The 26,064-nt window shown below is 43.4% G+C and overlaps 1 protein-coding gene across 1 annotated transcript in view; it reads right to left on the reverse strand.

The window, feature by feature from the left end:
• SELP (selectin P) overlaps nucleotides 1-26,064 on the reverse strand; it is a 29,489-nt gene that overhangs the window by 1,490 nt on the left and 1,935 nt on the right. The window contains 13 exon segments of the mRNA XM_007458143.1: nucleotides 1,707-1,826; nucleotides 2,676-2,861; nucleotides 3,336-3,545; nucleotides 4,871-5,056; nucleotides 11,452-11,637; nucleotides 14,960-15,145; nucleotides 17,769-17,954; nucleotides 19,485-19,595; nucleotides 19,598-19,669; nucleotides 20,282-20,467; nucleotides 20,986-21,171; nucleotides 21,645-21,752; nucleotides 24,974-25,360. Of these exon segments, the coding sequence (XP_007458205.1) occupies nucleotides 1,707-1,826; nucleotides 2,676-2,861; nucleotides 3,336-3,545; nucleotides 4,871-5,056; nucleotides 11,452-11,637; nucleotides 14,960-15,145; nucleotides 17,769-17,954; nucleotides 19,485-19,595; nucleotides 19,598-19,669; nucleotides 20,282-20,467; nucleotides 20,986-21,171; nucleotides 21,645-21,752; nucleotides 24,974-25,360 (2,310 nt within the window).

The raw sequence follows: 26,064 nt of genomic DNA on the forward strand, positions 1-26,064 counted from the left end.
TCCCTCCCTGAGAGGTGGGACCTATTTTAGGCTAAATTGAACGTTCAATGATATGTAACTCCCGAGTCCGCTCATCTTTCTCCTCTTCCCTTTCAGTAACAACCCCTCCTCCTACCTCTGGTCCCTGTCTTCATCTTCTTCGCTACTCTTGGTTGTTGTTGAGACCATTGGTTCTCGAAACTCATTTCTTTGGCACTGGAGGCACATCCTATCTTTGCATCCTTTGTCACACTCCCTCAGTCATTATTTGGGCAAGCTAAGCGAGTCAACAAATCCGAACCAACATAACAGTGGATGTTTTTCTCCCCTGATCACATATTTGATTGGGGGCCTCCTGTCTTAATCCAAACAATGGACTCTGATAGTGGAAACTTTAAACATGGCAGCAGGTCTGTCAATCATTCCATGGGTAGATAAAAAAGGAAAAATATCTCATGCCTAAATACCTTTAGAAAATATTAAGTGACATGAAGATGAACAAGTATATTTATTACAGGGCATGATTGAGCCTTCAGTGTAATAATGAATGTGCACTTTGAATTTGCAGGGGAGGGACACAGTATGCAGCATTTTCCTAGTATTTGACCATAGAATCCTAGAAAGTTTAAAATCAAATTGGGACAGATCAAGGGAAAATTCCCCATCTCCACAAATGAATTTATTTATTATAAAGATATTGGAGGATGGGTGGCTGCTCGTCCCTCTCCACGGTTCAGAGGGTTCCCTGGAAATGTCTCAAAACTAAAGAAAGAACTTGGGGAAAATGCAGGAATAGGGTGATTCCTACATGGTAATGGAGATTAGGATTCAGGTCTTAGGAGCTCTCACCTCTGCCTTCCGAATTTGGTTAACCAAGCACAGATGTTTCATGGAGGGACTGGTTGTAGCTTTTTGGTCTTTAAGTAGTGTTATTGTTTGTCTATTGTCCTATTTACTCACTCACAGAAGAGTATATGAGGGAACATTAGAAAACCAGCCTAATGCAATGGTGGTTTTGTGAAGGGAGAGAGCATGAGAATAGGAAACAAGGGGGTCTTCCTCTGAGCAGTTAAAAATAGGTAGGGTGGGAGGGAGGGAGACACAAGAGGGAAGAGATATGGGGATATATGTATATGTATAACTGATTCACTTTGTTATAAAGCAGAAACAAACACACCATTGTAAAGCAGTTATACTCCAATAAAGATGTTAAAAAAAAATAGGTGTGGAAATCTCAATTCCATGAGAATGCTGGCAGGTACTTTTAACATAGCCACTTTCTGTTCCTGGATTTGAGCATCCCTGACCCCTCTGATACCCCCACTTACTTTCCATGAGGAAAGATGAAGAGACCCATTAGCTTATTAGAAGAGGATTGGCTTATTATTGGCTTCTCTTCTTGCAGAGCACAGGCTCTAGGCACGCGGGCTTCAGTAGTTGTGGCATATGGGTTCAGTAGTGTGGCGTGCGGGCTCTAGAGCTCATGCTCAGTAGTTGTGGCACATAGGCTTAGTTGCTCCACGGCATGGGGATCTTCCCGGACCAGTACTCAAACCTGTGTCCCCTGCACTGGCAGGCGGATTCTTAACCACTGTGTCACCAGGGAAGCCCCTTGTTTTCTTTTAATGCAAATGTTTTCAGACATGAACTACTGAAGTTGTCGTTTCACTGCCCTGTCCCAAATCACATGAAAGAAGAAAATAAGGAGAATATTCTTTCCTATTTACCTTTTTGTCTGCAACGCTTTCTTAGCAGAGCCAGGAGGAGCCCACCCGTCACTAAACCTGTTGTAGAAGCCACTGCTCCACCAAAATAAGTCAAGGCTTCCTGGATAGTCAATGGCCCCGCTGCAAAATAAACACATTCACGCATGCAAGCATAAGAAGAGTATTGTGCAGAAGACCATCATTCCCCCAGGAGGTCCCCAAGAACTCTAAGATGTGAGATCAAGTAAGTCATCAAAGGTCCTGGCAGTGCTAACAACCCGGCACAAAAACATCTGGAAGTCATAAACCACTGCAACAGAATGGGATGCACGTAGGGCCTGATTTTCTTCCTAATGCTTAAATATCAAACATAATTTCCAAAGGAGTCAGGGTAAGGACTCGATAAAAGGAATTAGATGATTAAATGGTAGACACAATAAATGGAAGTTTGGATAAACAAAGTAAACTGCGGGTAATTGGTGGGGGGGGCAATTGAAGATTTTTATGTGATGAAAAGTAGTTACAACAAGCTGCTAGAGAAAAGAAATGAAAAAAAGGGAGGGAGATGAAAGAAACCTTACAAAGAGATGGAGCTTAATTAAGGAAGATATATTGTATTTTTGGAGGTATATGTTAAACAAAGATCTTCTGAGATAATAAATTAGGATTCTGCATTAAATAACCTTCAGTTTAAAACATTTTGAAACTTCAAGATGTACTACACACAGATTATAAAGAAATGAGAGTATTCACTTCACAAACTGGAGCTTTGGAAAAGGAGTGGTGATCGTTTACACAGAGTCACTGAATTTGATTCCCACTGCTCTGCATGAGGTACAGAGATGCTGTCTGATTCATTGTGAAACAATTATTAAATGCAAGGGAAACCCAGTGATGGAAAGCAATCACTGTCAGAAATATTCAGAGGAGAGACCTGATTTCATTATTTTCCATATCTAAGCGACTTCCTAACCCATATGAGAAATAAACCTTGGCACGCTGGCATGATAGCTGACCACTGGCCATTCTCTTGGCACACTGTTCTCGCTGAGCCACTAAGTAAACGACCCTCTGGGCAATGGAAGCTGCAGGTTGATCCATAGCTGAAATTTCCCCGAGGGTTGGAGCAGTTCATCACTATTGGCTCAGTAACATGTAGCTTGGAGCATTTGACAGCTGCAGAAAAAAAGAATGCAGGAAAAACAAACATATAGAATGAACATAAAAGAGATTATGGATTCATTTGAAACCTGGCTAGCGTTGCCATTAGATGAGGCTTGTAAGATGATCTTACAAAAGATCAGAAAGGAAATGAGCTACTTTTGACATTCCCACTAGCCCTTCCAACATCACATATACTAAGATATCCACTCAAAGAATGATAGCCAAAGGACTAGGATGGGCACATAGTGGCAATTCAAATATTTCCTCCTTTAGGTCTTTGAGTAGCAGGGCATTACCTTGTGACATAAGGAAGGGGAAAAGTTGGTATGCCTGTTGCACATTGCTTCAAATTGGGATTGGTGTGGATTTCATGGAGGAGCTGACACTTGAAGTGGTCATGGGGCTTGGATGGGATTTCGACAGGCATGTACAGTGACTAGCTTGCTGGCAGATAGCATCAGAACTGCCTGTTCCTTTTCACATTACCTCTGCATACTGGAGCTACTGCTGTCCATTGTCCAGAAGGTCTGCATCGGAGAGCACTATCTCCCATGAGTGTGAATCCAACTTTGCATCCAAAGTGGCAAGTGGTATTCAAACCAAAGGTTCCCAGATGATGCTGACAGGACATTGTTCCTTGTTTTGGAGTGACGAGGGATGTGCATTGCACCTCTACAGTAGGAGCTGATACTATGTCTGTTGTGAGAAAATGTTTCAATTTAGAGAACTCCCAATTAGAAGGAGCACAACAGAGTTAAGACTGACATGGGGGGCTTCCCTGGTGGTGCAGTGGTTGAGAGTCCGCCTGCCGATGCAGGGGACACGGGTTCGTGCCCCGGTCCAGGAAGATCCCACATGCCACGGAGCGGCTGGGCCCGTGAGCCGAAGCCACTGAGCCTGCGCGTCCGGAGCCTGTGCTCCGCAACGGGAGAGGTCACAACAGTGAGAGGCCCGCGTACCGCAAAAAAAGAAGAAAAAAAAAAAGACTGACATGGAATAACTGCCTTCCACTCCTTTCATAATCAGGGAGGTTCTAGCAATAGCTCCTTAAGGAAGTTAAGGAAAACTATTAAAATCAGGTATGGAAAACCAGATGAGAAAAATGATCTAAAATTGTCCTTGGAGAGATGATTCTCCTGGCCAGAAGAAGAAATTGGAGGTGGGGGGGGAGGGGGTCGTCAATGTTACTGATACTAAAAACAAAACAAAACAAAGCCAGAATAATTGGTGCAGAAATATAAGAATTCAGTAGAAAGAGAAATATGTATAGGCCAATTGCTTGCTCAGTGCTGCTTTTTTTTTTTTTTTGCGGTACACCGGCCTCGCACTGTTGGGGCCTCTCCCGTTGCGGAGCACAGGCTCCGGACGCGCAGGCCCAGCGGCTATGGCTCATGGGCCCAGCCGCTCCGCGGCATGCGGGATCCTCCTGGACCGGGGCACGAACCGCGTCCCCTGCATCAGCAGGCGGACTCCCAACCACTGCACCACCAGGGAAGCCCATCAGTGCTGCTTTATTGGGAGATGGTATTGTCTTCTGGCCAAAGGTCAGCATGAAATGTGAGGCATGGATATTGCCACTGTCTGTCACTAACTTGCCACGTGGCAGAAAGATGGCAGTTGACCCCTCTCCACTTCAGCTCCTTGATTTGAAACACTGGACGGGTGACTACACCCCTAGTGCTCTCTCCTGGCGATGAAGCAATGGAAACCATTCAATCAACTCAACAAAGCTCTTTGAGACAAAGAGGCCACAATTACGAAAGAAAATCTGTGCTTAAGAATTGTTGTTACCTTTTATTCTCAAATGTGAAAAAGTCCTGTCACTCCTTATACATTATTAAATCCAGCCTGTGTTTTCTAGACCCCAGTAGATAACCCACTTCATGACAAGAAGTGGAGCTTTCACAATAATAATGATATCATGTGTACCTGTCATGTACTGAGTGTATGTAAGTGTTTGTTATTTTTGTTGAGGAAATTTCCAGAGGAAGAGCTGTCCCGGCAAGTGTGTCCTGTTTTACCGTCACAGGTCGGTCGGGGTGCCGTCCATCTTCCAGAAGCTGAGCATTCAACATGGCTGGACCCCTCCAGCTTAAAGCCCTCGTTACAGGAGAAATGGCAGGTGGAGCCAGCAGTGAATTCTCCATGAGTGTCAGGACAATCCAGGCTTCCCTGCTCTGGGGCAGATAGTTCTGGACACTTGATGGCTGGAGAATCAAATCAAGAATGTCACAATCTCCAAATTGATTTGGAAGCCCTGTTTTGCACCAAATTTATTCATTCACATTTTCAACAAATATTAACTACTTATTGAGCTCCCACTGTGTCAGGTGTTTTGCTAGGTAGCAGGCGTTTCACAATGAGCACAGCAGATCATGAAGTACAAAGGGCAGGGGGAGGGACGGTGGGCTTGCAGAGAGGCGTATAGGAAGAAGTCAAGGATTTAGGCAGTCATCCTCAAGAATTCACGATTTCATCCTCTTCTCTCTACGCCCGCTGCTTTAGAGACCTCAGAGCCTCCCCCCCAGCTCTCACTGTCCTATCTGTATAAATGCAGTCCAGGTTTTCACTTCTGTCCTTCCTCCTGCCTGAGACTACTTCCGGTTAGATATCCTGCTGTCTCCACAAATTCAACACGTCTAAACCTGCAATGATCAACTTGGGTCCTAAACTACTGTTTCTTCCATTTGGATCCCCAGGTTTTTTTTTTTAACCACAGTTTCATAGCACAGGAAAGCTCAAAACCTCCTGGTGAAGCTAGATTAGTTCCTGGGAAGTCCCTGAACTGACCTCATGTGTTCTTGCCTCTGGTTCTTGGCTCGCACTGCCCTAAATTTCTTTCAATTTTTACCGAATAAAATCCCACCCATCCTCTGGGATCCAAATGAACACAGCCTCTCTTAAGCCTCTGCTGATCACTGCATCCTGAAGTCATCTCCTCTGAATGCATCAGGTTTTTTCTTTGAACTCATATGCTGTCATATCACATGTCATCTCTTCCCTCTTCTCCTGGATAGAAAGCTCCTAAAACCCAAGAACCATAAATCTTTGTGTCTTCCCACAATTCACACTGCAGGAGCTCAAGAGGTGGTGCTCAACCACCATATGCCAAGTGGATGAGCAAATGAATTTTTAAATTTACTATTTCCCTCAAAAACTGTTTTGATAAGTTATTGCAGTTACCTATTTCTCTTAGGATCATGTCTTTCTCCCCGCGAAGGTCTCTGACATAAGACTGTTATTTATCAACAAATATTGGATTATTGACAAACTGAGGGGCGATTCTTTCTTTAAATCCAAGACGATCTGAAAGCAATGCTTTGGTCAGATAAGGCTCATTTTGCTTAGCTATTTTGCTTTTTAAAAAAAAATCTCTTGAAGTCCTATGTAATGCCTCATGGAAAAGTGATGTATTGGCTTTTACGTATTGGCCCACGTGCTTTTTGGTGGCAGGCTATTCACTGAAGGATTGTGGATCCTTACTGTGTGAACGCATTCAAACAGCCAAAGAAACATACTGAATTTCAGTTTAGAACTCTCAAATTTTTGAGTAATTAATAAATCCATGCCTGGCAGATCAATTCCATTTATCAAACATTTATTAAACATATCTATTGGTGTAAGTCATAGACATTAAATCATTTATGAACATTTTCACTAAAATAACTTTTTCAATATCTCCAAGAATTTCATATTTAAACCCAAGAAAATACATAAAGTCAATTGCATGAGAGTAGGGACCTTGTCAGCTCTTTTCAACACTGTATCCCAGGCAAGAGTGCCTGGCACAAAGTAGGGGGCCCAAAAATATTTGTCAAATGAATGAATAAGTTAGCACAATTTAATTTGGACACATTCTAACAAGTATTTTTACATGGTGTGAAAAGGAACAAGAGGAGTTACTATTTTTAAAAAATTGATTTAAGTGACCCCTAGTATACAAAGAGAATTACTACAGCATTAAATCTACTTGGAGGATATTGCTTTGGTCTCAGTCTTGTCAGTCTTTTTCTGACAAGGTTATAGATATATAGCCTTTTGTAGCTAGGAACGTCTCTAATCCTTCTTCTGTAAACATGAAACTTGTTGAATCTAAGGACTAACTTGTGTAAGGAAGCATGTTTTCCTGTCTGAGGGGCAGCTTTGGGGAGGTTCATGGAAGCCTAACCCAGAACGGGCAAGTGGTGGGCGCTCAGCAAACATGGGCTGAATTAAATTTGTGGAGCTGTCAAGGAAGTTGTCGGAGTGAAGAGGCCTAGTGCGGATGTAGAGGGAGAGATTTTTACTAAGGAATGTCCTCTGTGGGTAACTTTAAAAAGTAGTCATATTCTTGGGCTTCCCTGGTGGCGCAGTGGTTGAGAATCTGCCTGCCAATGCAGACAACACAGGTTCGAGCCCTGGTCTGGGAAAATCCCACATGCCATGGAGCAACTGGGCCCGTGAGCCACAATTACTGAGCCTGCGCGTCTGGAGCCTGTGCTCCGCAACAACAGAGGCCGCGATAGTGAGAGGCCTGCGCACCGCGATGAAGAGTGACCCCCACTTGCCACAACTAGAGAAAGCCCATGCACAGAAATGAAGACCCAACACAGCCATAAATAAATAAATAAATACATTGTGTATTATTTAAAAAAAAAAAAAAAGTGTCAAGGTATTTCAATGGGGAAGACAATATATAGTCTTTACAGCAAAAGATACTGAACAACAGGATATCATTTGGCAAACATGGGTCCTGACCCTTGCCTCACACCATGTAACAAGATTAACTCAAAAGTCAGAATTTAGGGCTTCCCTGGTGGCGCAGTGGTCGGGGGCACCAAAACCTGAGTCATTACAAGAAGAATAAAAGATGGATAAGGGTTGCTTTTATCGCCATACTTAATGCTCTATATTTGTGGACTTCAAGGCAGTGCTGCCTACTGGAAAGGTCTTCATTGATATTTTTCTGCACCCCATGAAGTACCTGTACATGACTGCCTGTGACTTCATGAATTATTGGGGTCACTGGCACTCTATTATTATCTTATGACATATTTAGTTAATTCTCTGTTTCTTTGTATTATCTCTTTTGACTTGAGTTGGATACAGTTTTGTCAAGAATTTTTTGGAAAGAAGATATATTATAAATAATAAATTTTAATTGAGTTGGCTGTTCTAAACTCAAATTTTAAAAATAAAGGCTAGGACTCTTCATGGAGTCAGAGAAATTTTGGGGGGAGTGGAGAAATAAAACAGATGTGAGCGAGCCAGGCCAGAGCTTAGAGGGCACCAGTTTGCTCTATTTTAGAACTTGGATGAGCAAGGATGTGGCAGAAGGGCAGAGCTAGGATTGGGATTTGAAACCAGGACCCATCCCTCCCCCATCAAAGTGAGGTTGGTCATTAGCAGGTGGGTCCAGCAGCCAAACATGGTCTCCAGAGGGCCAATGACAAAGTGATTGGGAAAACAGTAATCTGTGTCAGGATAGTGGCTCAACAGGTGGTGACATGGGGGACACAGAAACCGGATATAAGCAATTCAGCACTGCTTAGGTTCAGGGAAAGGAATTCAGGTCCTTGGGGGTGGGGGGCAAAGGCTGGGAGGAGACTGGAAAATACAGGCAGAGTTCAGGTCCTGGAGAGACCAGGAAACTGGCGTTCTAACTAAAAGGGAAATATCTGTGGACCTACTCAAAAAATGGAACCTCACATTGTGCTGTGAAGCAGGAGACTCAGCATTGCACTTGCCACACCACCCCTCCTTATTTGGTGGCCCTCAAGCCCCTTTGATATAGCCCAGGACTCTGAAAAACACCATGTGAAAAATCAAGGTTCGGTGCTGAAGGGTTAAAAATTCATGGACTCAGGCATATGGGAAAGGAAGAGGAACTATCTGCCTAAATCTAGAGAATAAATTTAGAGAATGAGGTAGAAACACAGGTACAAAAGCCAGAGCTAATGATCAGGTGCGCACAGGGTTGACAATTCCAAAGCCCATAGTTGACTAAAGCTGCTGCCCCTGGTCAAGTTTGGTTCTAGACACTGGGCAGGGCTAGGCCTGAAGGGTGGTGGGCAAACGCCACCTCGTGTGGAGAAAAGGAGGTGGAAAGGAGTGAGGGGAAATGGGGGCTTCAGAGATTACAGATTTAACAACCATGTTGATTGCATATATGATTTAAACTTTAGTGAGATATTTCTTAGGGATTTTTTATTATTTAGCTTTAAAACAGAATGTGGAAAAACAGAGTTTATGATAGATGCCCATGGAATAAACAAACGAGTGATTGAGAAATAAGTGACGAAGCCCTAATGATATCAGCCATAAATGTTCTAGATTCCTCCGGTGGCTTGTAGTATATCTTTTTAACAGCGGGTGATAGCATTTTATGTCCTTTAGTCTACAGAATTTGTGTCCAGGGAAGAGACCTCAGAGTTGTTGGGGTTTTTTTTTTTTACATCGTTATTGGAGTATAATTGCTTTAAAATGGTGTGTTAGTTTCTGCTGTATAACAAAGTGAATCAGTTATATATATACATATGTTCCCATATCTCTTCCCTCTTGCGTCTCCCTCCCTCCCACCCTCCCTATCCCACCCCTCTAGGTGGACACAAAGCACCGAGCTGATCTCCCTGTGCTATGCGGCTGCTTCCCACTAGCTATCGATTTTACATATATGTCCATGCCACTCTCTCACCTCATCACAGCTTCCCCTCCCCGCCGTGTCCGCAAGTCCATTCTGTACGTCTGCGGCTTTATTCCTGTCCTGTCCCTAGGTTCATTAGAACCATTTTTTTTTTTTAGATTCCATTTATATGTGTTACACACGGAGACCTCAGAGTCGATCTTGTCCACTCCTCTCCTTTTGGGATCGAGAAAATCAAGGGTGTGACGTGATTTACATGGTCCATGACTCCATGGAAGGGCAATACAGGTCTTCTTTGGATATTAATCTAGTGCTCACTCCACGAGAAGGAATAAGTACTTAACTCTTTTCACTAATAGATTTCTATCAACATATTTTCTCATTTGATCCCTCTCATTCTCTCATTGGATCACTCATTTCGGCAACTAGACAAGAGCAGTGGAAAGGAATAAATTTACAAGTGACTGACCCGGGATTTAGGAACCTGCCACTGTGTGGCAGTGTAGTGTAGTGTTGTGGTAAAAGCTCTGGCCCTGTAATCAGGATAGACCTGGGTTTGAATCCTAGCTCCTTACTTCCTATCTATTAGATCTTCGCCAGCTATTTATCTTCCATTTCCTCATCCTTAAAACGGGGAGAGTGACAACCATGTTAAGGATAGTTGTGTGGATTGAATGCAAAAATGCACATGAAATAGCTGGTACTTATTTACACAAGCAATAAAAATTAGCTATTACTGCTGGTATAGTACACAGAACAATAGAACAATGGCAACTTTTGAAAGTAAACATGAGCTATAAATTAGTCAATTCATAAACGTCTATTTTAGAGCACACTATATACTAGGTAGGTGTCAGTCAGATGTTTCGGGGGAATCAAAGACCCTTGCCTTTGAGGATCTACTAATTCATTGTCAATAGGGCTTGAGCTTGAATAAATTTAACCAGTAAATGATAAGCTTCAATTCAACAGTTACTTGTCACACACCTACTTTTTTTTTCTGTCTAGTTGCTGCAGGAAATACAAAGGTGAATGCGGCACAGTTGCTGCCCTCAAGGAGCTCATAATCCATATAGAAGTTGAGCAAGAGGAGAAACATACACAGATAGTTAAACTGTGAGATCCTTGAGGGGTTGGGATGAAATCACATCCATCCCTGAGTAAGCTCAGTGTCTGGGGCTTAGTAGCGCTCAGCGAAGGTGGATGTGGGAATGAATGAGTAAGAGTGTAGTAGAAAAATTCTTTATAATGAAGTAAAAGTCCCAGTAACATAGCAGAACTTCATCACTTACTAATAGTGTGAATTCCAACAAGTTACATAATCTCTGAGCCTCTATTTTCTCATCTGTAAAACAGAGACAATACTGCCTGTCCTCATTATTTTAGAATTGTAATAAACATCAAATGTCACAGTGACACTAAAACACGTTATAAAACTATGAAGTGTTTAAAGTTATTATTATAAGACTATTCAGAGAAGACTTCCCGGGTGGCGCAGTGGTTAAGAATCCACGTGCCAATGTCGGGGACATGGGTTCAAGCCCTGGTCCGGGAAGATCCCACACGCCGCAGAGCAACTAAGCCCGTACGCCACAACTACTGCCTGAGCTCTAGAGCCCGCGAGCCACAACTACTGAACCTGTGAGCCACATCTACTGAAGCCCACGCACCTAGAACCCACGCTTTGCAACAAGAGAAGCCACCGCAGTGAAGAGCCCGCGCACCGCAACGAAGAGTAGCCCTCATTTGCCATGGCTAAAGAATGCCCGTGCGCAGCAATAAAAACCCAATGCAGCAAATAAATTTATATATAAAAAAAGAATATTCAGAGAGAGAGAGAAAAGCTTTTGGTCTAGATTGTTATGCTTTGTGGGGAAAACTTCCTTTAGCTTAGGAACAGGTTTACATGAATTGCTGATGATCCTTCATTCTATACGGTTACTTGAGAAGCTGTAAGAGAGGATAGACCCATGGTCCTACCGTCACACATTGGTGGGGAATCTGTCCAGTGTCCAGATGGAGTACAGTCCAATCTTTCCGGTCCAGATAAAGAGAATCCCTCATCACAGGTGAACTGGCATGTGGTCTTATAACTGGAATCTCCAAGAGGCTGGACACAGGTCTTTGTTCCATTCTGAGGGTTTGGGAGAGATGCGCAGGTAACGGCTGCCGTGGGCATGGCCGAGGAGGAGAGAGGAGGTTGTTTTAGAACAGAGCAACTTAAATCAGTGTGTGGTGTGTGTGGTGTGTGTGTGTGTGGTGTGTGTGTGTGTGTGTGTGTGTGTGTGTGTGTGTGTCCTTAACATACCAGGGCAGCATGGGGTTAGAAATGATTGTTTGAATTTCATGGTGCTTTGTCACCTGGTAGAAGTCTTGTACGTGTGAAATAGCAGCAGTTGACAGTGGATTGGTATCCTGAAATGCTCACTGCCAAAGAGCTTTAGAGGTGATTTAAAAGGGAGCTGGTTCTTTGTTGGGAAAGCTAGTGATGCACCTCATGTTAGTTGCCCCTGGACAGGAGAAGGACTGGCTGCTTCCTTGATACCTTCCTCAGAGATAGACCTGATCACCTTGCCATAAAGCAATGACAAGTGATTGGAAATAGGGAAATGGAGTAAAATACTTTTTTTTTCCCCTTCCAGAAGTTCCTTCCCCCAACCAAGTGGTGGTAAGAATCTGGGTCCAAAGCCTGCCTCTGTTACTTACTAGCAATGTATCTCTGGACAATAAGCTTTCTGAATCTCAGTTGCTTCATCTATGAAATGGGAGAAAAAACAATCCTTGCCTTGCAGGGATCCTCAGTTATACAAAATAATAAGTTAACTAAATCATAGGCAAAAATTAAATTAAAATATATTTTAACAATCATGACACAAAGTAGGCACATAATGTAACTGGCCATCTGCAGATGCTCTTCCCACCAGTGTCATCCTACAGTGACCAGCCCCAGATGACACTACTTGTTCACCTACAAAAAAACAGTAAATAAGATCTCATGGTTCTTTGCCACAGCTTATCCATGTGGAGTTTGTGGTGCTAGAGGACTTGATTTGGTTGGAGATCATGCTCTGTGACTTTTGGCAAGTCACTTAACCTCTCTGAACCTCAATATGTTCACCTTTCAAATGTGGAGAATAGCATTAAATAGCTCCCAGGATTTTTACAAGGCTAAAAAGTGAAAACACTCTGTATGCAAATGTTAATGGCTGCCAAGATATCCCTCAGCCAATTAGTGAAATAAAACTCAGATTAAACATATTGGCATTTAAAAATGAAGGCTAAGAGAACGCATGGCTTAGGGTGTTTCTTCTTCACTGTTTGGCCTGATTGGGTAGTGTATGGTTTTAGACCAGAGACAGTGGTGGTGTGGATGAACCTAGGGCCATTTCCACTGATTTGAACTGCCTGAGGTCTTGAGAGCATTTTCTATTTCTCTTTCTCTCTCTTCCCTTCCTCCCTTCTCCTTTCCAGCTACATTTCACCCCCAACCCCCCAATCTCATCCCTTGGTCGAAAGACCTAGTTATTTTCTGCCGCTTGAAAAGTCTTTCTGTATTCAGTGTGGGAGTGGTGGGTAAGGGGGAGCAGGCAAGTCAAGCAGCCTATAAACTGTAAGGACAAATTGGGAGGGTGTTGGTACCATGAGTCTGTTTGCAGCTCTTTTGTGGCCTTGCCTTCTGATAGCTCGGGTGGGGCAAGGGGGACCTTGGAAAGGGAAATTGAGAACACCCTCTCAAGAGCATTACAACAGCTTGTGAGTGCAAGCCTCGTGGTACCTTTCTGCACAGACCACATTTGGGTATTTCACTTGATGCTTGCCCGGCAACAAGAGGAGAAAGTTCAGTCAGAGTAAACAAAGAACTAAAAGCGGAAGGGAAGTGGAAGGGCACAGGAAGCCATGGTGAGTGTGAGCCTCCTTGCTGTGAAACACCCACAGGTGGGCCAGTGTGGGGCAATGAACTGCAATCTGTGCCCTGAACAGCCCAGGGTTGTTCGGAAGGGTGCTAAGCATTGTAACACCCTCCTCAGGGACTCCAAGTTCTTCCCCAAAGCTGTGTGGACTTTATAGTATATTCAGCCTTCAGTGTAGCCCAGGTGACAGCTGAAGAGCAAAGGTCACAAGCCTCACCTTGGTCTCTGCAGACCCAGCTCAGGAGGCGTGCCCATCCCTAGCCCCTGCGGCTTGCCATGCTCTCTTGTGCCTGGGGCTAAAGGACATGCAGTTCTATTGAGTTGGTCAGCCCCTTTGTTCTTTCGTTTGTTCGTTCATTCATTCACTCACTGTTGACCTAACTTAACAGTAGTGTGTATCTGTGTGTGCTTGTGTGTGACCTGAATAGCAAGTGGTTTCCTCTTTATTAAAAACATGTTTCTGCCTGCTTTCACTCATGTTGGAAGTGGGTACGAAGTGAAAAGCAAAGGCAAACAATGCAAAATTGGCTAGTATTTTACCTACCTAATTTTATTATTAAAATTGTATATATATGCATCATAAAAATACTAATCACATGGAGGAAAAAGTGGGAAAATATTTGAAGAATTCATACAAGAAGGGAGAAACGTAACCAGTGTCTGGTTTAGGGTTGGGTATTTGGGGGAGGTATTTAAGAGGATTTTTTTGTTTCTCTATTTCCTTATTTTTCTGTAGCTTTTATAAATAAAAATTTTATTTTTTAAAAGCAGTATTTGCCATAAATGTAAGTAAATAATTGGATACACTGAGTAGAAAAAGGAATGGGGAGTATAAAAAGCATACATCTGTCCTTCAGTTCCTAAACACAGATGATTAAAACCAGTTCTAGTCCATACAATAACTGCCTTTAGTTTATATCAAGTGTAATGCAGACAAATATGCTTATGCTGAATATATATATACTTTTTTTCTTCTGAGAATCCTGTTGACCTTGCATGTACAGATTAGTCTCTTCCTCTTTTCATCAGTCTTCACTTTACTCTAAGTGGATTTCTCCAGTCTTAACACAGATCTTGGAGGATGTTTGCAGTCAGGCACCTGTAAATTCTGCCCCTCCCATTCCACTATTAAACCCGGGAGTTACCCCCCATTCCACCATTGTACTCCGTGGTTCCTAGGAACAAAGTGCCAGATCAGTCTTGGAACAACCATCCTGAGGCTAGTTCTTCCCTCTGGCCTTCTTTCCAGATACTATCTTCAGCCAAGTGAGAACAGTCCACCTGGTTCATGATAGGAGCCTTCATGTCCTGGGAAAGGCCCCAGGACAGAGCTGGCACCAGGCCGCCACCACACCCCCCTGCCACCTTCCTGTTGCCAGACATCCTGTCGCTTGTGGTACCTGCCTAGCCCCTGAAGGCATTTGCATTTTGAATCCCTGTGTTATGTGATGACAGTGTTATTCATTTTCCAGTCCATTTCAAGTTTCTGTCCCCTAGACAGTTACCACCTTTAAAATACAGCTTTTCAAAATAAGCCTACAGTTTATTTCCAAGACACTGGAAAGAATTCATTTTACCTTGGCATTCTGGAAAAGGAGCATTCCAGTTCCCCGTATCCAAGCATTGCAGCACACTTGCTCCCACCAGGAGAAAGCCCTCATCACAGGTGAAGCTGCAGGTCGACTGGTACATAAAGGCACCAAAGGGATGGGAGCAGTTCACCTGGGCCTTGTTTGAGGCTGGAAGGTACTGGCACTGCAACGCTAAGGAGTGAGGAAGTGAGAAAGTAAGGGAGTGAGGAAAGTAATAAACAAGTACTCACTGATTTCCACCCCTTAACTCTTCCTAGTGCCAACAAGAGGGATTTCTGAATTGGGCATGTTTAACCTGGAGGACGAGAAAAGTGTCATATAATCCCAATGCCAAATGAAGGACTTTATGAGGAAATGTTGAGCCATCATTAAGCATTTGGCAATATGTATTCATAGTTTTAAAAATATCGTACTTTTGGACCCAAGAATCTATGCTAAGTATGTAACAAGATGCATATCAAAAATCAGTTCAGAGAATTTTTATCATGATATTATTTGTGAGAGCAAAATATTGAAAATGAACATAAATGCTACTAATTAGAGGCCGAAAATTAACTATCGTGGATCCATGAAAGGAATATGATATATTTCACCTTGGAAAGATATGGGAGGTGTCTCAATGCACAATGTCAAGTGAAAAAGCAGGATAAAAATTATATACACACCATGATCTCAATCATATAATGCAGATGGCCATAAATAGAGAGAACACATGTATTCTATATATATCAAGTCTTTTCTCATCTTTAAAAGGGGAGCAATAGTTTTAACTACCTCATGGAGTTGGACTAAAATGCTCAATAAATATTATCTATTATTATTATTACTAATAGTAGTAGCAGCAGCAGCAGTAGTAGCAGTAAATAGTCTTAAAATCATTATAGCTATGCATCAGATGCAGACCTTGAATGTCAGAGTGGAAAATGCTAAGAAGGCCTCTACCAGGGGAGTTATTGAAACCACATATCTAGGTGCTTAAGAGAATAGTCAATTCTCTCTTTTGGATGATTAGACATTTACCTGACTGGAGACAAGAATGTCTCCAGTGACCCCTAAAGACCCTCTCCCTTTAAGCATGTCAAAGGGCTCTCTGTGTCTTTGTCTCTCAGACAATACCTTCCCAGTACACCCCATTCCCCTATAGCTAAGCCTCACCATCACGTTGTATGATGATCTATTCCTCTACTGCCTCACTTTTTTTTTTCAATCTTTTAACTGTAGTAAAATACACATAGCATAAAACTTATCTTTTACCACTTAACCATTTCTAAGTGTACATTCCAGTGGGATTAAGTACATTCATATTTTTGTGCAACTATCACCACCATCCATCTTCAGAACATTTAAGAGCAACTACCTATTCCTCCTCTAGGCCCCAGCAACAACCATTCCACTTTCTGTCTCAGTGATTCTGACTACTCTAAGTGCCTCCTATATGTGGAATCATTCAGTACTTGTCTTTTTGTGATTGGCTTACTACACTCAGCATAATGTCCTTGAGATTCATCCATGTTGTAGCATATGTCAGAATTCCCTTCCTTTTTAAGGCTGAATAATATTCCATTGTATGTATGTATATACCACATTTTTCTTATCCATTCATCTATGATGGACACTTGGGTTGCTTCCACATTTTAACTGTTATGAATAATGCTGCTACGAACATGGGTGTATACATCTCTCTTCGAGACACTACATTCAGACCACTGCCTCATTTTAAAATCAGGTACACTTAGACCCAGGGTTCACATAAATTGCTTGGGATCTCACATGAAATGCCAATATTTTCATTCCTGGGACATAAATTCTGTGTGGGGTACCTCTTGTAAAAAAAAATAATCTTCATGACTTCCCTATGCCTCAGTTCTTCAAGAGCAAAATATTGAGAACATGAACTATTTAAAGGAGATCACTTTGTAAAATCAGATCAGAGAAATATGATTTACAAGGTAATGTTATGATCATTATTTTACCTACATTTGTAAAGCTCATAGCAGTTTTTTAAATAAATTTATTTATTTTATTTAATTTATTTTTGGCTGTGTTGGGTCTTCGTTGCTGTGCCCAGGCTTTCTTTAGTTGCAACGAGCGGGGGCTACTCTTCGTTGTGGAGCATGGGCTCTAGGCGCCCAGGCTTCAGTAGTTGTCGTGCATGGGCTTGGTAGTTGTGGCTTGCGGGCTCTAGAGCGCAGGCTCAGTAGTTGTGGCTCACAGACTTAGTTACTCTGTGGCATGTGGGATCTTCCCGGACCAGAAATGGAACCTGTGTCCCCTGCATTGGCAGATGGACTCTTAACCACTGTGCCACAAGGGAAGTCCCTCGTAGCATTTTTAAGCTTGCATTTACACACATTAATCCACAACCACTAGTGAGGCAAGTAAGGGAGATAATAGTACTCTTATTTTGTAGGTGACACTGAGTTTTAGAGAGACCAAAAGCTTGTTGCCAGGAAATGACAGAACTGGACTAAATGTCTTGTCATTACCCTTCCACTGTTCCATGCTGTTCCTCATGCATAATTCTTTCCTCCCAGCACCCACTCCTTCATGCCAACTCACGACATCCATGTCAGTCCATGCAGCCCTCGCCTTGCGTTTCAGGATACTGTAACGAACACATGCCTAAGAGTGCCCTCACTCACCACTTCATCCCGAGTGGCGACACAAAGGGCCTGGCACATAATAGAGTCTTAGTGAATGTTTGAATAATAAATGAATGACAGAACTGAATGCACATGCTGATGCCTTTAATAAGCTGAGAGGCAGGGAAGCAACGTTATGCTATCAACAGTACCTTGACAGACTGGGGCTGGCGCTGTCCACTGTCCCAAATCAGCACATCGAACTGTGTCAGCTCCTCTCAGTGTGAAACCCTTAGCACAATGAAAGCTACAGTTGCTGTTGTACTGAAATGCTCTCGAAGACAGGGAGCAATCCATGCTTCCGTGGACAGGACTCTCCAGAGGCTCACAGGCAATGGCTAAACGGAAAAAGTGTTTGTCTGATACTGGGCAGTAGAAGGGCTCAATTCTTTCTCAGAAGAGCCCCTTGAGAGATGCTCCATCTTTTCGACCCACATTGTCAGTTACATGCAGAACCCTAAATCCTCCTTTTTCGAAAAGAGGTATCTGCCAGGAACACCTTGCCATGCCCCTCTTTACCTGGATCACTCACCTGCCCTTCAAGTCTCAGCTTAGACCTCACTTTCTTTAAGAAGCCTTCCCTGCCCACCCCAGCTCGGGCTAGAAGCTCTTCCAGTGTGCTCTCACAGCCCCTGTTCTTGAGCTGTTCATGCATTATTGTAATTCTGCCCCTCCCCTTAGACCGCAGTCTCCTTGAGGCTGGTGTCATTCATCCAGAGCTGTATTCCCAGAGCCTGGCAGTGTTTCGGGCATTGAAGGTGCTCTTTAAATATTTATTGGCAATATTTGTGAAATTGGATTGTGAAATTGGCAATATTTGTGAAATTGGATCTGTTCATATAGAACAGACTGGACTTTTAAGGAAAAAGCTGGAACAACATACCTTATTGCTGGCACTCTAATACCGAGCCCTATAAAATGATCCTGAAAGAGCCTTGTCTCTTGAACACAGGATGTCATCTTAATCAGACTTCAATTGCCAAGTGAGTGCAGCCCAAGGTCAGTTCCTGAGCACAATTAAGCCCCGAGGGACCTCAGTTCTGATAAAGACTGGCTTCCTCCTGCTTTTCCTTGACAAAGCATTTCATCTCCAGGATACTCCTGGAGTTTATCAGAGTATAAAGACTACCTGTACACTGTGACCTTAGACCTCTGTTTTTTACAGAGTCAGGGCATTTAAGAACCAAAGACCCTCTAGTGTTTCTCTCAGATGAGAAAAGTGAGGCTCAGAAATTTTAAGTGACATCCCTAAGGTCTTATATGTAGACAGTAGTAGAGCTGGGTTTATAATCCAGGTCTCCCGGGAATTCCCTAATCCAACATTTAATTTCCCCCATATCCTAGTCCCCATTTTTGCTTCATAAGATGAAGGTGTGAGGCAATTACACAGAATTCAGTTTTGTGGTATTAGCTAACTGCCTAGAATTGTGTCACAACCTCTTTTTCAATGCAGTGTTCCTTTGATCCTTTGTCAAAGGCTACCACTGAGGGCTATGATGAGCAATCTCTCTCTGTGTCCTAACAGCCACTCTTCTGACTCCATCTGAAGTATAGGAAGGACACTGACCCACAGCTTCTCTACACCAATGAGGCAGGGAGGGAAAAAAGAGGCAGAAACAAAGGCTCTCTGCGAGGTACATTATACGAGCTATTTAATTGTATACTTTTTATATACTTCATCCTCACTGAAGCTCCTTGCAATCCGTAGCTCATTTCATGGAGGAGAAAACCATGCCTCCCGGACGCTGAACAACCTGTTTCAGTGCCAGAACCTGGAGGAGGTCATCCTAATGTTAAGAGCCCTTGATCTTTCCACTGTGCTGTGACTCCTTCCTGGTGCATTGGGGGCTGCTAATGAAAAATCCTACCCTCGAAGGTTGGCAAGGGTGCAGTCCCCCAGCCAGGGCCAGTGCAGCAGAGTGTGTCCCAGCCCCTCACTCGATGGTCAGGTTCACATTCAAATTTGTAGCTGGAGCCATTGCAAAGGCAGTGAGGGGATGGACACAGTCCAGGGTTCCTTTGCTAGGGGCTTCCGGGAGCTGACACTGTGTAGCTGGAGAGAACAACCAAGGACAGAGAGAAAGGTACTAAGGAAGGAGAAAAACCATGCCCACAGCTAGAGAGCAATGGTGAATCCACCTCTGAAATTCCAGGTGGCGCTAGGAATCTGTAAGGTTCAGGAGACCCTAGTGATGTTTGTCCAGACTTGTATGTAGTACCAGGCTTCAGGGGGACCTAAATCTCTTTAAAATAAAAGACTCCTTCAAGCTTTTTCTAATGTCCTTTATTCCCTTTACTGCTATAAACCTGTCCTGGTACGTCTTCTAGTGTCTACTTACAGATGTAGATGCTATCCTTTCCCTCTTACGTGAAATTTATGAATGAGGTCGTTCTGAAATTGCTTGAGGGCAGTGAGTTTTGGGGAAAGGAGGACTTTTAAATTTTGTTTAAAATAAGTAGTAAAATCAGCCTCTTTTTTTTTTTCTAGAGCCTGACACTCTTTTCCTATCCCAAATGAACACAATCTAGCTGAGTGGTAGGTAAAAGGAGAGTCAAGTTGTGGTGATTCAGGCCAGTTTCTCCGTAAGCTAGCCAGTTTCATCTGTGCTCCCATCAAGAACCAGGTGCCGTGGACATTATACATCCCCAACTGCCTGAAACTCACCTTGACACACTGGAGCTGGGGCTGTCCACACGCCTGAGGCTGTGCACTGCATCACCTTTGGCCCAACTAATGCAAATCCCTCTTTGCAACTGAAGCTGCAGCTGGACTGGTGCTGGAATGCTTTTGCAGAGTGGAAACAGGTCATGCTTCCTTGCTCAGGAGACTGCAGGGGTGGGCACTGGACAGCTAAAAACAACCACAGAACAATGGCATGAGCCCTTAGATTATGCCTAGCACCTTGGAAGCCTTGAGATGCTGCAACAGCTGTCTGCATCTTCCCAAAGTGTCAGGCAGGTGATGAACTTTGGTGGTTAAATGGTACTTTCAGTAGCTGTTTGGAAAGATCCAAGCATCCTTTTGTTGTTTGTTTTTTAAAGAAGCAAGGTAAAATTATCAAATTAATAATACCCAACCCCTAAATCATTATTGTACTCTGCTCACTTTGCAATTAACAAAGGGAGAAGGACCCTTTTGTATTGCTTTTGCCTGAGAATCAAGAGCTAAACTGACTACCTCACTCCACAGATACAAAATCATGAAAAATAAAATTAGTGTTACTCTGGTTGACGAGTAATAGTCATCAGCAGAATTTCCCATCTAATGTAGATACCCGTCATTTCCCTTGTCTTTTAAACGGGGGAAGCTTGTTCTCGCCTCTGAAATTCTAGTTGTGAGTGAAGATGGAAAGAACTGGGTCTACATACCTACACACTGTGGAGGCGTACTCGTCCAGATTCCAGAAGCCAAACATTCCAGCTCGCTGGGTCCATTCAGTGTGTACCCTTCAGCGCAGTGGAAGCTGCACTGTGTGTTGAAAGGGAAGTTTCCCAGAGGGTGACTGCAGTTCATGAGCACGTGTTGAGGGAGGTCAAATTCGCTACACTCTGTGACTGTGGGGACGAAATATTGATTTCTTTCTTTGCGGGTGGAAAGACAATGTTAGGTTTGCTAAAAGCTGAGCTTTTTGTATGACCCACCTAAACCAATCTCCCTGGACTTCTAATCCAACCTGTTCATCGTTAGCTTTGTATTGGTTGCATCTTGGGAAATAATCATTCTTTCACTGGTTTTTATTCCCAACAAGCAAAATTAGCCTGAAAGAGTTCTCTTTGTTTTACTGCCTTTTCATTTCCATTTTACGTTTTGAGATCTGGGGAGGAAATGCTCTCTCTAAGAATAAAGTGTTTTAACCCAGAGTGTGTGTCTCTGACAGCTTGAGTGAGGCAGATTGACAGATGGTAGAGAGAGGCCCTAGGACTATAGCCTTTACTCACTGGAGCAACTCCAGCATGATTTTCTTCCTGGCATCGCCTCTAGCACGAGACCAATGACCACAGTACTATCAACAAAATAGTGGCCTCACCATATTCACATTCTGGTCCGTAGAATCCAGGGTAACAGGAGCAGGTATAGTTTCCGATGGTCTCAATGCACTCTCCTTGCTTGCTGCAGGACATATCCTGGCAGGAGGCTGCATGGATACAGAAGGGTCGGAATCATGGGCATTCCCAGGAGGTGTGAAGAAAAGCTGGACTCTTATTCCAAGTCACAGACTTGGTCCCACTTGGGTAAGCTTGATCTAGCCAGACAACAGAAAAACCACAGCATCCCCTGGAGAGCCAGCTTGTTCCCTGTGAAGGACACTGTCGGAGGCTGCTGGAGCGTTCCCTGGCTTCTATTTGAGGCTGCATTTAGTGTTGCCTGAAGAGGGGTTGCCATGTGCGGACACAGAGGGACAAATAGAGCCACCAATACACGTGTAGACAGTGAAACTCCTCTGTGTGGTACAAAATAGTTGTGGCTTTTAACTAAGAGCATTCATAGAGTTGTATTATTATGGAAACTCCTATGACAGATATCACAGCATGGAGGTTAGGAACCAGGGGTGGCATACATAGTCAGAATCCACGCTCCACTCCCTAATATTATGTGACCTCAGGCAAGTTACTTCTTTGAGCCCAACCTGCCCACTGTCAGGGCCAAAGCTCTTCCATCTTTGTTCTAAGTCTATGCCCGACACCACATGGTGGAGGAGCAAGAGGACCTGAATGAGATGTTTAAGACCTACTCATGGTCAAGGACAAATGACCTTATGGGGAGCTGTGTCACAAGTCTAAATATGCCAGATTTAGATGGTACAGAGACGACTGGCCTGCCAGGCCCTCCTCACTAAGTCTATGCCACTTGGGTGACAGCACAGAGAAGGAGCAGAGTTTCTTTCCTGTAAGAGACATGTTGAGGGTGTATGCACTATGCCCTTGGTGGTAGATTAGTATTAGAATTGATACCATGAAAGCACTGAGAGTGTTTTTATTGATGAGGTCATAGCTGGGAGCACGGTCTGTGGCCAGACTCTTTTCTGGTGGTGTTTCCTAAGCCCAGCCAACCATTGGTCTACATTGGGGTCTATCACAAGAGGAAATCCATATGTCACATAGCGGGTTGTGCTATTTGGTCTCTATATTCCCTCTTAACCCTGAGATGCTGTAGCTCTATAAGCCATGCAGTGTTCTACAGCAGGAAGTTCTGATGGCAGCCAGTGAGTTTGGTGAAGCTGCACTGAACCACTGGGAAGGGTTCCAGGTAAAGAGAAGACGCAGGAAGCAACAGGAGTTCCTAAATAGAAGTTCGGTCCATGTCTTCCACCCTATTCACCTTGACCCACCAGTGCCTTATAGTAATACCTGCCTGCCCTATGCTCTCAGAGCATAAAAATTTTGTTCTAACTGTAGCTTCCTCAGGGTCTCAGAACTCTTCCTCAGGGTCTCAGAACAGCCAATGTTCTGTATTCTATTCCATTTCAGGGTTTCCAGGCAGGTTAATAACTTATCTATTTCTTGGATCTCCAGGAAAGAACATAATGGTGATTCAATGAATCAACCTTTTTTTTTTTTCCTTGACACCTTGTTCTGAGATCTAAGAAATCCTGACATTTAGGGAATTATTCCACCTTGGTTTTTTGGTTGCAGTGTAGTGTACCTATCTATTTCTCATCTATCTCCCACAGAGGACTGATGGTTCCCTACATTCTTTACATCTTGGATGGCAAAATGGCAATCAGTGCCTAGAGTATTGTATTAGTGGAGGTGGAGTTCCAGTGAAATTGTACCAATTAGTGAGGCCTGCCATTGTTGCAGGCTAGAGGAGTGGCCTTGTTCATTATCATTCATGCCAGTAATTTGCAATCTCTTTTCTTCCTTGCAAGCTTTATTGAGGAAGACTGTCTTGCAGAAATGGAGGCTGAAGTTTGAGTGGAGAGGGGAAGCAGTGGAATATTGGAACATCTCGTGGCAGCCAAGATAATCTGGTCAGGACAGTTGTAGGGAGGCATAGCCCAGGAAGGGTAGGGAGCTGACTGAGAGAGCAGTAGGATGAGCAAACACTCTCGTAATGTCCGTCCTGGCCTATAAAGAACAGGTCATTATTTTATTTATTAAATATAATAATAAGTTATTTGTAAAATGAGATCTGACGACATGACAATGCGTGTATGGATATGCTTCCTCTCAGCTAGGAGGCTGTATGAGGAGAGGGAGAAAGTACAGGGAATGCTCTATACTCTGTATTCTGTTCCATTATTGTTGAGGGCTTCTGAGGGGAGGTGTTTATAACCTAACAAATTTAGAACATATATAGCAGAGTGTGGCATCTGTAAGATGATTTATTGAAGAAGCTTCAGAGTACTCAGGACTCTCTTGCCCAGGGCAGTCCATACTCTCCCTAGCTACAGTGTTTGTATGCTACCCAGGGCAAGGTGAGCTCCTCTGGATGGAAAGCCGCATCAGAAAGATGGAATCAGTTCTGGCACAAGGCGCATGACCACAGGAAGACCAAGCTTTCACGCAGGTCTGCTTACTCTGGAATCTGGAGAGTGGAGAACCAAATATACTCACAGGATCTCACCTTCAGTTACCTCTTCCCTTTCCTCACCCCTCATCCCCTACCAAAGGCCAATGGACCTGGAGATATGTTGCTGTTGAAGGGAATCTGTAAAGCACTGTCATCCTTAGTCATGTTCTCAGATTGCCTCCTGAGAATGTTGAGCAAAGGGTGTGGTTGCATATGTGGCTAAAAATACCACCTTTGGAGTAAACATGAGTTTGAAACTGGCTCCATCATCAAGAAACTTAGAATCTTGGGTAGGTTCTTGAATAGCTCTGAGCCTGTCCCTCATCAGCAAAATGAGGGCAGTAGAAGGAGCTGATTGATGAGGTTCTCATGAGGACCAAATGCAACTAATACTAAATAGACTAATGACACACGAACTAATAGTAATGCCTGGAACATACTGGTGTTCGATAGGTATTAGTTACAACTGTATCTCCTAGAGGCAAGGCCAAGTTCCCTCTCAACTTACACAGTCTCTTATTCTAGGGCACAGTGGTACAAAAAAGCTCTGGACATAAATTTTAGGAGACAAATCTCCTGAGCATCTATTTCATCAATTATAAATTAGAAGGGTGGACCAGATGATATTAAAATTTCCTTCTGGCTTCAAAGGGCCAGTTTTCTCTAATCCTGAACTTATTATCTTCTTCAAGGTGCTCAATAATGCTGCTTGATTGACAGTTTACTCTTTGTTTTCATGTCCCTGACTTTGAGACTCAATGTTATTGACTCAGGGGCTATATTAACGAACCAGGGAAGGCATTTTTTATAAACAGTCGGATTTCAGAGCAGAGAAGGCCCTACCTGTATAGCACAGTGCCCGCTTTTTTTTCCCGCAGGGCTCATCATTCCACTTGCCAGGGGCTGACGAACTCTTGATGTAGATCTCCACGCAGTCCTGGTTGTTCTTCTTGTTGTTGGGCTCGTTGTCAGCCCAGTTCTCAGCCTCCTCGGTGAGAGTCTTTTTGGTTCCCACCCAGGTCCATTGATTGTTGACCTTTCGGATCCCAATCCAGTAGTAAGAACTGTAGTAAGGTATGGCCTCATTGAGGTAAGCAATCTCATTTTTATTCTGGATAGCTACTAAATCCGTGTAGTACTTCTGGCAGAATGCCCGGGAATAATTCCATGAATATGATTTGTTGCTGTAGTGATAGGTCCATGCTGCCACTTCTTTCTGATTAATTAGCTCTAAGTAAAGGAAAGCGTGGATCAGGTTAGCACCCCTAATGAGAAGGAGATTGTGAGCATAAGTACACCTCTGTGTAGTCAGATGAGTTTGACTAGAAGACAAATACCAAAAACATGACCGTTTTATGTCTAATCTAGTTGTTTTAAGGAAAAAGAGTGGTTTCCATCTTTTACTTGAAAGTATACATTAAGTCGGAATAAGAAAATGTCCTCTTCTGAGGATACTTGGTATTCAAGAGCTGGAATCATAAGATACCAGAGTTGGAAGGGACCGTAGAGGTCATCTAACCTTCTCCTTTTATAAATGGAGGAGACATTGAATAATCTGCCCAAGCCCAAAGTAAATGACATGTAAAATGTCTCAATGGCTGCCTCATATCTCCAGCTGCTTCCTCTTCACGGGGAAAGTGAGATGCTTTATGATCTGGCACCTACCTGCTGGTCCAGCCTCATCACCCACCATATTTACTTTTTTAGTAAAACGTTAAGTCCCACTTCCATGCCTTTGCACGTGCTCTCGCTGCTCTTCTGGCTGCCCTGCCCGCTTAGGCGTGGTAACCTTCCTCCCCTACTTTCCTGACTTCTCCAGGTGGGCTTGGTATTCAACTCCCACTGCACCCTTCTCTGTCTCCACCTCCCCTACTGCCAGGTATTGCAGCATCTGTCTGTATGACATGGGTCGCATGTGCTAGATTTTGAATCCT

This window comes from Lipotes vexillifer, unplaced genomic scaffold (assembly GCF_000442215.2).
Source record: "Lipotes vexillifer unplaced genomic scaffold, Lipotes_vexillifer_v1.1 scaffold189, whole genome shotgun sequence".
Lineage (NCBI taxonomy): Eukaryota > Metazoa > Chordata > Mammalia > Artiodactyla > Lipotidae > Lipotes > Lipotes vexillifer.